The sequence below is a fragment of the Megalobrama amblycephala genome, linkage group LG16 (genome assembly GCF_018812025.1).
Source record: "Megalobrama amblycephala isolate DHTTF-2021 linkage group LG16, ASM1881202v1, whole genome shotgun sequence".
Taxonomy (NCBI): Eukaryota; Metazoa; Chordata; class Actinopteri; order Cypriniformes; family Xenocyprididae; genus Megalobrama; species Megalobrama amblycephala.
In genome coordinates, this window is record NC_063059.1 from 42153952 (window position 1) to 42168094 (window position 14143).

At 38.1% G+C, this 14143-nt stretch overlaps 1 protein-coding gene across 3 annotated transcripts in view; it reads left to right on the forward strand.

The window, feature by feature from the left end:
* Positions 1–13927, forward strand: part of lrfn1 (leucine rich repeat and fibronectin type III domain containing 1) — a 160316-nt gene extending 146389 nt beyond the window's left edge. For all 3 annotated transcript variants that reach the window (XM_048161046.1, XM_048161047.1, XM_048161048.1), the window contains one exon: positions 12778–13927. In XM_048161046.1, coding sequence (XP_048017003.1) covers positions 12778–13648 — 871 coding nt within the window. In that variant the 3' untranslated portion in view covers positions 13649–13927. The remainder of the gene's footprint in view (positions 1–12777) is intronic.
* The last annotated feature ends 216 nt before the right edge of the window (positions 13928–14143 follow it).

The following is a 14143-nucleotide window of genomic DNA, read 5'->3' on the forward strand; positions in this document are numbered from 1 at the left end:
GGATGGATGGATGGATGGATGGATCGAAGAATATGGATGGATGGATGGATGGATGGATGGATGGATGGATGATGGATGGATGGAAGAATATGGAAGGATGGATGAAAACATCTTAATGATTCCAAACTTGTGTCCAGTAGGTGGCTCAGACTGTCTCTGTGATTCAGTGATGTGTACAGTATTCACCCTCTTCCCTCCAACAGCAGACCTGCGGTTGGCGCATGAGACGACATAATGGAATTTAATGTCTGCGACGGCCGCACAGCTAGCGAGCGGTAAAACACTTCTGACATTTATTGCCGCTCGCAGAGCCTCACTGCAGGCAACAAGAGCATTATGCTAGAATGATCTGGAAGAATATGCATCTGCTGAGAGCCGTCGCGCTTTTAAACACAACACCTTTATCTTACTAAGTACCGAAACACACAACAGAGCCGCATTAGGCCATCATTAGACACTGACAAAGCTTCAAATTAAAATGGCTTTTCCCTTTTCGATAAAAATGGGAAAACAATCGGAATGTGAATAAGGCGGAAACAAGCAACTACTGATGACTGCTTTCAAGGGCAAACAGTAATTTACAGAGGAAGCCGTGAAATTGCCTCTGGTTTATTGCGACACGTTTAGCGTTAAACAGCTTTTGTGTTTGTAAGCCGAGGTTGGAGTGGGCGATTCGTCCGAGGTCACAAGAGACCATGGCACTTCTGTGAATGAAATCAACCACAGGGATCTGAAGTTTGACACAGACACTCGTATCGTGCAATCGGAGCGAATTTACATAATAACAGGTGGTTTAAAGATCAGCTGAATTATTGATAACCCCAAAGACGCTCAATAGAGAACCAAACTTTAACCAACAATGAGGCGGATATCTCACGATGAGGTTTAAAGGTCAGACGCAGTCCATGTTGAAAGCCCAGATTAATCTGATATTGAACAGGTCAGACGTATCTGTGCTGGAAAATGGCAGTAAGTTAGATTAGACTGACACTCCTGGGTAAATCTCTCAAAGAAATGTCCAGCTACATTTATATATCTAACTTATGTATCTTATTATTGACTTTATTTCCAAGACAATTAAAGGTGCAGTCCACTTTTAAATACATTTTTTTCTGATAATTTACTCACCTCCATGTCATCCAAGATGTTCATGTCTTTCTTTCTTCAGTCGAAAATAAATGAAGGTTTTTGATGAAAACATTCCAGGATTTTTCTCCTTATAGTGGACTTCACTGGCCTCCAGACGGTTGAAGGTCAAAATTAGTTTCAGTGCAGCTTCAAAGAGCTTTAAAACAATGCCAGATGAGGAATAAGAGTCTTATCTAGCAAAACGATCGGTCATTTTCAAAAAAAATTACAACTGTATATGCTTTATAAACACAAATGATTGCCTTGCACGTGCTTCTGCTTTCCGCATGGAAAAAAGCGAAACTGGCGCTGCGTTTGTTCCATAAGTAGAATAGGGAAGGCGTAGGACATACAGCGTAAGCGTTTTGAAGAATGCGGAAAGCAGAAGAACGTGCAAGGCCATCATTTGTGTTTATAAAGCATATACAGTTGTACAGGGGCGCCGTTGGCACGGGGGACGGGGGGTCAGGACCCCCGCAGTTTTGAAAAGATAGAAGTCGACCCCCGCACTTTTGATAAGGGCTGCTTCAATTAGTCACACTATATCATCTTTTAGCTTAGGATATTTTCTTTCAAATGAGACCATTTTCACGTTTCTGTAAGCGATCCGTTCGTAAATAATCAGCTGTTTTGTCGCGGATGTGAACAGGAAATGCTCTCGAACGGAGAAACACGCGATCTCCAAACCATCAATCAAAGCATGCTAACGTTTTAGGACAGGTCGATGGTATATAAATCATGCCCGAACGTTAGCGTCTGTCAATCAAGCCAAACCGTCCATTCCATTCAGAAACCGAGAATTTGAAACTTTAAGGTAAGGAGGCTGATCTCTCAGGTTGATGCGCGAGCTGGCTTGATTGAAGTTTTCGTGAGTGTAATGAAGGTTCTTTGTGTAATGGGAAGGAAGAGGACAGGGATCGGCTTTGGGCTGCTGACAGTCTTTATTCTCACCAGAGAAAAATATCAAACACATAAACAAAAAGACGGTGCAACGCACACTCAATAATTCCACATCCAAGGACGGGCTTCACTCCACGACACGAGCACAGCTCACTCAGTCTGACTGTCAGCAGTCCCTCTCTCTCTCACACGCTCCTGCTTCTCCTGGCGTTTTATCCTGTCTCCACGCCAATTACTGGAACGAGAAACAGGTGTTCGTGATTTACATTCAACCCGTTCAATCACCGCACATCCCCAGACACTCCCTCCTGCTGCAGACCCCGCTAAACCACGCCCCCCTCGCCACAGTGAGGATTTATAGTTTATGGACTGTTTTGATTTCGTTCTGTTGCAGAGACTCTCTATTCGTTACGTTGAATCACAAAACAAAACACAAATAAACGTGTCCCTGCTCTTGATATACAATCACTGATGAACATCTTTGGTTTAATGAGAGAAAAAAAAAATCATACATAGTTGGATTCGAACCCAGAATCTCTTGCATGCTAATCGAAAATATTGCCTCCAGTCCATTAGGACAATCTATTTTTAACAGCGTATCCACGTATTTATTAACTAATATACATACTCTCGAGACATATTGTATTATAGCAGACGTAAGGAAGAAACTATCATATTAATTTTAATATCATATTATTATTATTGTAATAATACAATTACAATATTTTTGACCTTCAACCGTCTGGAGGCCAGTGAAGTCCACTATAAGGAGAAAAATCCTGGAATGTTTTCATCAAAAACCTTCATTTATTTTCGACTGAAGAAAGAAAGACATGAACATCTTGGATGACATGGAGGTGAGTAAATTATCAGGAAAATTTTATTTAAAAGTGAACTAATCCTTTAAGCACAAAATGCTGGATTATTTGTTTTAACCAATACACTGGGTTCAGCCTGTTGGGTCATTATATTGGGTTATTTTTTAATATTTGTACCCAGGTGCTGGGTATTTTTTCTGTAACTCAGCTGCTGGGTCATTTTTAATGTCAATACAAATGATGAACCCCCTCACATACCAACCCGGCGCTGGGTCAATGTGACCCAATGTTGGGTATCTGTGCCAAACCGGTTAAAACTGGATACTGGTCATTTTTTGTTCTGTTCTGAGAGGAAACCTCCTGAATGAAATTAAGGTTTGTATTACATTGCATTCCTATCAAATTATTACTGTATAAACAGGAAAATGTCTGTAGACTCACATTTGACCTTTTTTGTTTACATGTACATCGCAGCTAACGCCTGCTTGGAGCGCTAACCTTCCACAAACACTGCACACACCGGATCTGCACACAAAGCGAGTGACACGCCAGCGCCAGCCAGACAAATGCGCGGAAACACGCTGCGGCATCACTGTCTTGTGTAACAAAGTTGCCATGCGCTTCACTGACTAGCGCTAGCATCGCTGCTGTGGTCGTGCTCTGCGTTTGACGGGTTGAAACGTAAATGTCTGAGAGACGAGATGGCACAAGGTAAAGCTGTTTTTGATGTAACTTTTCAAACATGAATATAAGACTGTCATTTACTGAACTGGAACAGCCTACTGATAGCAGTCTTCTTCCCACAGATTCCATTGGCTGCTCCTGTCAAGTCCTAAAATGTTTACTAAATGTTTTTGAGTATTTTACGAATGTAAAAAAAATTACTTGCCATTAAATAAAAAATATTGTATATGAACTATTCCTGTCCTATATATATACAACTGCATTTATGATTTAAAATGAAAACCCTTTGAAATCAGGTTGACTGACCCAGCACTATGTCAGAAAACAACCCAACAAGGGGTTAATGTATAAAAAGCTGGGTCAAAATAACCCAGCATGTGTTCTGCCAAATATTTACCCGGCGCTGTGTTGCCAAATAACCCAGAAATGGTTGTTATGAATCCAGCATTTTATGTGCACAGATTTTCATTACTGTAATGCAGTGACCTTCACTATTTTTTTTTCATGAGAGCCACACTGATCATCCACTACATGAGAAAATACTATAGTAATTTATATAGTAAATACTATAGCGTTTTTGAACCATACTATAGTAAATTGTAGTATACTGTATATTATAGTATTTACAACACTTTGTTAATGAATGCTACAGAATACTGTAGTATTAACTATAGTGAACTGAAAAAACTGTAATAAATACTGTAGTATACTTTTTTTTTTTTACTACAGCAAACTGTAGCGTATTGTAGTATAATATACCCTATAGTTGTAGAAAACTGAAAAATACAGTATTGGGTGAAGTAATTTGTTTATATTACTATAGTTGTTCTATTACCATAGCAACTATAGAATCACCACAGCAAATTAATTCAAGTACTTTACTATAGTATGGTTAAAAAACACTATAGTATTTACTATAAATTACTATAGTATTTTGACATGTTCATAAATAGCATATCTGCTTATCTGTCATCACTTAACATACAATATGCAATGCAATAAATACAAAATACATTCTTTATCATTTAACAGTCAAATTTGTAAATGAGACAAGATGATTTCCCTTAAAGGATTAGTTCACTTTAAAATGAAAATTATCCCATGATTTACTCACCCTGAAGCCATCCTAGGTGTATATGACTTTCTTCTTTCTGATGAACACAATCAGAGTTATATTAATAAATATCCTGACACATCTGAGCTTTATAATAGCAGTGATGGGGATCAATGAGTATGAGCTGAAGAAAGTGTCTCCATCCACATCCATCCATCATAAACGTGTACTCCATACGGCTCCGGGGGGTTAATAAAGGCCTTTTGAAGCGAAAAGATGTGTAAAAAAATATCCATATTTTAACAAGTTATGAAGTAAAATATCTCGCTTCCCCATTGAAGTTATGAAGAAAGTGTAAACTGGCATTAGTTTACACTTTTTCCGTAAGTTGAATAGGGAAGGCGTAGGATGCAGTGTAAGCTTTGTGAACTGCAAGAGTTTTACACTTTCTACGTAGGTTGAATGCAAAAGGCAGCTTGTGCGGAAGCGAGATATTTTACTTCATAACTTGTTTAAATATGGACATTTTTTTTACACAAACACACAAATGCTTAACCCCCCGGAGCTCTGTGGAGTACGTTTATTATGGATGGATGTGGATGGAAGCACTTTCTTCAGCTCTTCAGAAAATTCCTCCAGCTCCTGCAGATTCTTGAGTTTTCAAGGATTTTTTGCATATTTGAACCCTTTCCAGCAGTGACTGAATGATTTTGAGATCCGTCTTTTCACACTGAGGACAACTGAGGGACTCAAACTCAACTATTAAAAAAGGTTCAAACATTCACTGATGCAACACGAGGAAACACAATACATTAAGAGAAAACTTTTTGAATTTGAAGATCAAGATAAATTTTACTTAATTTGTCTTCCTGGAAACATGTGAGTATCTTCTGTAGCTTCCAGAGGGCAGTACTAAATGAAAAAAATTAGATATTTAAACAAAATAAGACAAATTTGGACATCTTCATCCTGTTCAAAAGTTGTCACCCCTCGGCTCTTAATGCATCGTGTTTCCTTCTGGAGCATCAGTGAATGTTTGAACCTTTTTTAATAGTTGAGTTTGAGTCCCTCAGTTGTCCTCAGTATGAAAACACAGATCTCAAAATCATTCAGTCACTGCTGGAAAGGGTTCAAATATGCAAAAATGCTTGAAAACTGAAGAATCTGAAGGCCCTGGAGGATTTTTCTGAAGAACAGAGCTCAGTTTAACTGCTCAGAATAAACAAGAGACTCATGAACAACCATCACAAAACACAAAAACAGTCGTGGATCATCAGGTGACCACACACAGTATTGAGAATCAAGGGAATGTAAATGTTTGAACAGGTCATTTTTATAAATTCAGCTATTTTTTGACTATATGTAAACACCTTTTATGCAAAATATCTTACTCAGGACAGTACTAAATAAAAAATAACATGCATTTTGCATGATCCCTCTTATTTTGTTAAAATAATTAACATTTTGCAGATTCTGCAAGGGGTATGTAACCTTTTGAGCACAACTGTGTATATATATATATATATATATATATATATATATATATATATATATAAAGTTAAATATGAGAAGGACTCATTTTTTGACCATTTTTCATGAGATTCACAGATATATTTAAACAATCAGACAATGTGAAGACAGCACCCTGAATCGCTAGTGTAAAATATGTGCTAATTGAGTCTCTAATTGCTCGTCAATGTCTGATGAGAAGCAGGCCTGGGGACTGATGTAATTTCCTCAGCATCTGTGTCAGAAGGACATTAGGATATCGTCCAGACGCGGTCGAGACGGCCAACGGGAGCAAACATGGGCCGACTGCAGTTCATTCTGATTCAGGAGACCTACACACTTCTAAAGCAGACGTCAATTTCTTAGCTGAAAAAAACATGCAAGCAAACATTGCAGTGAGTTGATATTTGAACTGAGAATTGATTTCCATCTCTTGAACTGCTCAGACCCACTCTAAATGGCACTCGCAGGTGTCAAAGTCCAATTCCTCTGATGATATCTTTATCTCCACATTTTGGAGAAATCAAACCCAAGATTTTAACCATGTGTCGCTGCCTGGGATGTTTTCAAATTGAACATTAATGATAAAAACTTCTGCAACTAATCAGACTGAGCTAAATGTACATGCAGGACTTGACAAACTATTTTTTTTGCATTGTGGCATAATTTTCAAGATAATTAAGCTCATTTTACTCTCTAAATTATAATTACTGTAATGCAAAAAAAAGTTATTAAAATGTGTTCAATAATTATCGATACCGATCAATATGAAATATTTTGATAATTTCATATATAGATAAAGTCATATACACCTAGGATGGCTTGAGGGTGAGCAAAGCTCGGGCTAATTTTCATTTGAAAGTGAGCTAATCCTTTAATGTCAAGCCTTGTATACATAAACTCTTTCCACATATGTATCAATTTTACTAAATATATCCCTAAATGCAGTGGTTAGCTGTCACTGCAGGATCATGGGAGCTGTAGTCCATAAAAATGAAGAAATATCCACTGTAATATCTTGAATTTTTTACTTTCTTTTTATGGAGAAAGATGTTTTTGCCAGCAGAATGATCTGGGAATGGTTGGCTAATTTCAGCGGTTACCCGGAGTGGACATGCTAAGTAAATGTCAGCAGGACGAGGAGACACCTGTTAGAGCAGATATTTATCAGGAGAATCTCAATATTAGCGGGGTATCAGGCAGCAGAGACATCTGTTTACTGAGGCTCTATGTAGGAGGACATTAATACAGTCGGTAAACCTTGAGCAAAACGCAAGCGGATGTTTGAACAGAACGAGAGATAACAGGTAAAAGTGTCTGCTAAATCAGTGGTTATGAACGGGCGGCTGGTGAAAACAGATCCCAAAAAAGGAGTTTCTGGTCTGTTCTGATTCAATCAGCAGGGAAAAAGCTGTGAAAATGCAAAAAAATAAAAATAGGAAAGGTTGTGTCCAATCAAACTCTTCTGAGTTTCAAAGTATTATGGCACAAATGTAAACATGAATAACATGGATTATTAGGGCCCGAGCAACGATGGTGTCAATCAATTATTCTTCTTCTCCGAAATGAATTGCATTTTTGAGGGCCTAAACATGCTCGAAAACTCATGAAACTTTGCACATGTGTCAGAACTGGTGAAAATGTACGTCTGATATGGGTTTCAGAATTAGGTGTGGCAAAACGGCTTGATAGCGCCACTTACAAAATTTCAATTAAGCGCCCTTCGTGCACTTTCACATACAAGTACGAAATTCAGTAGACAGATGTAACAGCCCAATACCTACAAAAAAGTCCAAAATCTGAAAAACCAACAGTTTTTGCCATTTCCAGACGTTGTACTTTAACAAACTCCTTCTGGAGCTTTAATCAGATCAACATCATATTTGGTCAGTCTAATCTAAAGGCCTTTGAGACTTTAAATTGCGAGTTTTCACTGAAGGGCGTGTCCATGGCGGCCTGACAAATTTCGATGTTTTGCCATGAAACAGGAAGTTTGGACATACAATGTCCAATCTGCCCCAAACTTCATCTGTGTGATAAGATGCCTGAACACATCTACATGCAAATATTCAGTTAGTCATAGCACCACCTGCTGGCAACAGGAAATGGCATGCTTTACACTATAATTCACTCTCAGAAACACATTTCAGTATGCACTTCACAAAGTGGCAAACATAACAGAAACACGTTAAATCATGCAACCCTTGGCTAAGTGCTAAAGTATGCGATTAACGCCACAAAACAGTAAGTTGTTGTAACTCAGGCAAACAATTTCCGATCTGCTCCAAACTTCACGTTTGATAATAGTCCTGTCCTGAAGACATCAACATGACAATATTCAGTTACAGTCAAAGCGCCACCTGTTGGCGGCAGGAAGTGTGGCACTTTGAAATGACTTGGCCATAATTCTCCTGTATTTACTCGCTTAAATGCATGTCGCCCACTGTTCACTGTTTTCCTGAGGCCAACGGGAGGCGGTGAGCCTGGGTGCGAGGGCCCTTTCATCGCTGATTGCAGCTTTAATTATTATTATTATCTCAATACAAATTCATTATGTTATCATTAATATTAAGAAATGGCAGTGTTTAAGTTAGAGTCAGGGGTTTTGCACACTTAATAATTTTGGGACTGTACTGGTTTTATATATATATATATATTTGAAGAGTTTGGTTCCAAAACGCGATAAATGTCATTTTTCAAAAAATATGAGTTTCTGCCAAAATCAGTATTGTATGTGGTCAGTATTGAAAAGTCATTTATTAATTTTGCGCAAAATGTGATATCCGTCATGTTATTCTGTCATGTTTCCTCCCTTTCTTTTCAAACGCGACAAACGTCAGTGTCCTTTTTCTGCAGAACGCGATATATCCGCTCTCAACCAATCACAGCGCTCCATTCCACACACTGTAAACATTGAAGGCTTTTTTAAAAAGCCGTTTTTAATACCAATGTACTCGGCAAATGTGTTTATTTAACCATGCGGTGGTGCCAGATACTCTTTAATCGGTAATGACAAATAATTTATAACATTAACAAGATGACCCGTTGAATTCATTTTGGGAGTGACGACTGAATGTATTTTTAGTAAAATGCCTGTATATAAGATAAATATTGGCAAAGTTTAGACTCTGTCATATATGTGAATCAACTTACTTTGTTGTGTATTTTCAATTTGAAAAATAATTTTTATATTGATGGATTAATTGCATTTTGAAAAAAAAAAAAAAAGTGTCATGGATTTATTGCATTTTGGGACAAAAATAATATGTTTTTATAATAAACTTTTTAAAGGTTCCCTAGATTATGTTTTTAAAAGATGTAATATAAGTCTAAGGTGTCCCCTGAATGTGTCTGTGAAGTTTCAGCTCAAAATACCCCATAGATTTTTTTTTAACTGCCTATTTTGGGGCATCATTATAAACGCGCCGATTTTATGCTGCGGCCCCTTTAAATCCCATGGTCCACGCCCACAGAGCTTGCGCTTGCCTTGAACAGTGCCTTAACAAAGTTCACACAGCTAATATAACCCTCAAAATGGATCTTTACAAAGTGTTCGTCATGCATGCGTCGGATTATGTGAGTATTGTATACTGTTATATTGTTTACTTCTGATTTTGAATGAGTTTGATAGTGCTCCGTGGCTAACGGCTAATGCTACACTGTTGGAGAGATTTATAAAGAATGAAGTTGTGTTTATGCATTATACAGACTGCAAGTGTTTAAAAATGAAAATAGCGACGGCTCTCGTCTCCGTGAATACAGTAATAACCGATGGTAACTTTAACCACATTTAACAGTACATTAGCAACATGCTAATGAAACATTTAGAAAGACAGTTTACAAATATCACTAAAAAATATTATGTTATCATGGATCATGTCAGTTATTATTGCTCCATCTGCCATTTTTCGTTATTGTTCTTGCTTGCTTACCTAGTCTGATGATTTGGTTGTGCACATCCAGACGTTCTGCCCTTGTCTAATGCCTTTTATAATGTTGGAAACGTGGGCTGGCATATGCAAATATTGTGGCCGTACACCCCGACTGTTACGTAACAGTCGGTGTTATGTTGAGATTTGCCTGTTCTTCGGAGGTATTTTAAACAAATGAGATTTATATAAAAAGGAGGAAACAATGGAGTTTGAGACTCAGTGTATGTCATTTCCTCTTGTTATTCAACTATGCCAAGATAAATTAAATTTTTCATTCGAGGGCACCTTTAAAATCAAAATGTAGATTTGAATTTTTAATGTTTTTATAACCAAAAGATGCTATGTGAAAGTTTGAAACAGAAAATAGTGGTTTTCATCATGACACTTTCTTGGTAAAGAAAACCTTTTTTACTCAAAATAATCAAAATGGAGTTATTGCGTTTTGGAACCAAACTCTTCATTTATATATATATATATATATATACATTTCACAATTTATATCACTTCACTTGTTTCTCCTGGATATATACTGGCAGCATTTCTCACAGCAAGCGTCAATGGTGGAGGAACAAACCCACTTTAATTTTACAAATACTTTTATTGTGTCACAGATTGTAGTTTTAAGAGGATTTTTTAGACCTTTGGAAGAACAACTGAACTAAATGCTATTTATTATTAAATTCATACCAGCATCCATAAAACCTTCTAAACAGAAATATAAAAGTAATTTTGTCTGAATCTAACCGTGAGGTGAGCGATAGTCAGGTCACTGTTCCATTCTCATACCCATAATTCTTCTGTCCTTCTCGCTCTGTCACGCAGTGAGGTCTCTATCAATGAATGTCCATCTCATCTTCCCCACCTCTTAGCCTCTGACCTGTGACTGAAAGCACATCACTAGTGATGACAGAGCGGTTTGTCACAGTGACCCATGACCCCCGAGACAGTCTCATGCATCATCAGCCACTGAAAATGTCCCATTTCAGAGCAGCCAATCAGATAGCAGAATCGTGCTGGGATCTGAGGTGGAGAGAGGCGTAAATCCAACAAGACGTTTCATTTAGAGCTTGTTGTTTAAGTCTCACCCTGGCTCTGATCCCAAACTGAGGACTGAGAAAATACTACCACACAGCTCCCAAACAACAGAACCACTCGAAATGATGAAAGACGAAGAGCTCATAACACAAGCGAATGTGAGCCGGTTCATTTTCACAATCAAATGTGACATGTCAAATATTGATCTGGAAAACATTTTGACGTATAAACAAATATAAAAGCCTGACACATGCATACACACGTTCACTGATAGACAGCATTGGGTTGTAAATAACTATATTTGTCAGCAGTTGTGACAATATCGCAGCTCGTTTCATAACTACGGGCCACTTGTTCCAGCGATTAGAGGTGTAGCATCACAAAACGCTACATGGCTGATTTTGTAAGATTGGGTGTCATTCATGAACACATTTCTGTGTAAATCATTTGTAAATCCATTATGTAAATCATTACAGTGAAATGAATGCAACAATTTACTAAATAATGGTTTTATGAATGATTCATTCTGCTCATGTTTGATGAATGAGACTTTTGTTTTGCACACATAAAAATGTCTTTCTCTTTCTCTCAAATGAAGCATTAGGAAGTCTGAATCACTTCATTTGGGTGGTTTATTCAAATGAACAGGTTTAAAACAACAATTCACTGATTCAGTTGATTCCTTGTGCTGCATTTTAGGAGTCCCTTTTTGCAGAAATGTAGAAAATTATATAAATTACCATTTATTTTAATTTATTTAAGCATTTATTTTAAATGTTGCTGTTCATCAATAGGTTTTAGATTCATTTTTAGTTTATCATTTTTTAATTATATTTTACATTTTCAGTTTTAATTTTAATTTTAATTTTTTTTAATAGTTTAGTTTAATAGTTTTTAAAAGTTTAATTTTTTTTTTGTCATTTTTACATTTTTTATATTTTTTAATAATTTCAGTTTAATTTTATTTCAACTTAATCTTCTTTCAGTTAGTGGCAAAGGCAACATTTTATAGTTTTGATTTAGTTTTTCATCTAATACTTATATTTTGTTAATAATTCATATTTTGAATTAGCTTATATTTTCAGTTTGATTTTAATTTTAGTTTCATTTTTAGTAATTTTTATGTATTTTTATGAATGTTTATATATTAGGAAGTCTGATTTATTATAGTGAATCAGTTCATTCGGGTGGTTTATTCATATGAACATTTTCAAAACATAAAGAGGTTCAAAACAACGATTCACTGATTCATTTGAATCCCTGTTTATAATTTTATGTTTTTGTTCCATTTTTATATCTTTTTATTGCCATATATATAATATTATTTGTAGGCGCACGATTGTCCAATTTTAAAGATCTTAGTTTTTGACACGGTTCTTGAATAGATAAAATGTCCATACCTTAGAAAATTAAAGTTGGATATTCCAATCCGTTTATTGTCACTTTGCTCAATTCAAACAGCAACAAACAATAAAGAAAAAAAGAAAACAAAAACTCTACTCAAGTCCCTTACGATAACGTCAAAAAGTGACTGGACAACATAAATACATTGTGCGCCCTCTAGTGGCGTAAAAGAAAAAACTATATAAACGGAAACAAATGGCTCCTACATTATTATTGTAGTTCCTATTTGAAACTCAAAATTTCAGTTAATTTGTCTGAATGACTCTTTTGTAAAATGTCTTCCTGTGGTGTTTTCTGGTGTTTCTCTGTGCAGGATGATTCCCTCGGCGAGTAAGACGTTTAAGATAAACGATCTGGCGGCGGGTCGAGAGTACGAGCTGTGCGTGTTGGCCGTGTACGACGACGGCATCACGTCTCTGACGGCCACGCGTGTGGTGGGCTGCGTTCAGTTCCACACGGTGGTGGAGGCGGGTCAGTGCCGCTTCATCCCCAGTCAGTTCCTAGGCGGGACCATGATCATCATCATCGGCGGGATCATCGTGGCGTCCGTCCTCGTCTTCATCATCATCCTCATGATCCGATACAAGGCTTACAGCGGGGCCGACGCAGCAAAGACAAAAGCACAAGGAGACTCTTCTGTGCACGTGCATTCACAGACGAACGGAAGCAGACCGGGTCGTTCCGGCTCGAAGCAGCTGGCACAGCAAAGCGAGGAGCGTCCCGAGTCGCCCGCCGGGAAGGACTGTAAGGCACTGGTGCTCCTGAAGATGGACGAGATTCAGGAGGAGCTGAAGGTCGAGCTGCCGCCGCTCTGCTCCGAGAAAGCACCGCCGTCCCGGCGGGCCAGTCTGTGTGGGCCGCCCTCCGACGACACGCAGACGGACAGCAGCCTCACGGGCTCCACCATGTCCCTGTGCCTGATCGGGCCCGGCGCCGGCGCGACCGAATCCCCGCGGAAGGGGCCGCTGGCGAACATGGGACTCCTGCCCAGCGAACTGGCCCGGACTCGGCACCGCTTCTCCTTCGACGGAGACTATGCTCTATTCCAGAGCCACAGTTACCCGCGACGGGCTCGAACCCGCCGACACAAATCCACCACCCAGCTGAACACGGACGTGTCGCCGCCCTGCAGTCGGAGGGTGACGTTCAGCAGCACAGAGTGGATGTTGGAGAGTACGGTGTGACGGAGTGAACTACACGCATGTGCAGACATTAACGGCACGTCTACACACACGTTTGGACATGTCTACTTATTAACTTTGTTGCAGTAACACACAGTCTGAAACTCGACACGGGAGCTCTGCTCCGAAACCTAGTGAGCCTGAAAGAAATTTAGAGCAAGCGTTAAATTGATCAAAAGTGACAGTAAAGACATTTATAATGTTGCAAAAGATTTCTCTTCCTTTGAACCTGCTGTTCATCAAAGAATCCTGAAAAATAAAATATATCACAGTTTCCAAAAAAATCATTGATAACAATCAGAAATGTTTCCTGAGCAGCAAATCAGCATATTATAATGATTTCTGAAGGATCGTGTGACACTGAAGACAGAAAATTCAGCTTTGATCACAGGAATAAATTACATTTGACTATATATTCACATAGAAAACAGCTGATTTACATTATAATAATATTTCACAATTTTTACTGTATTTTTGATCAAATAAATGCAGCCGTGG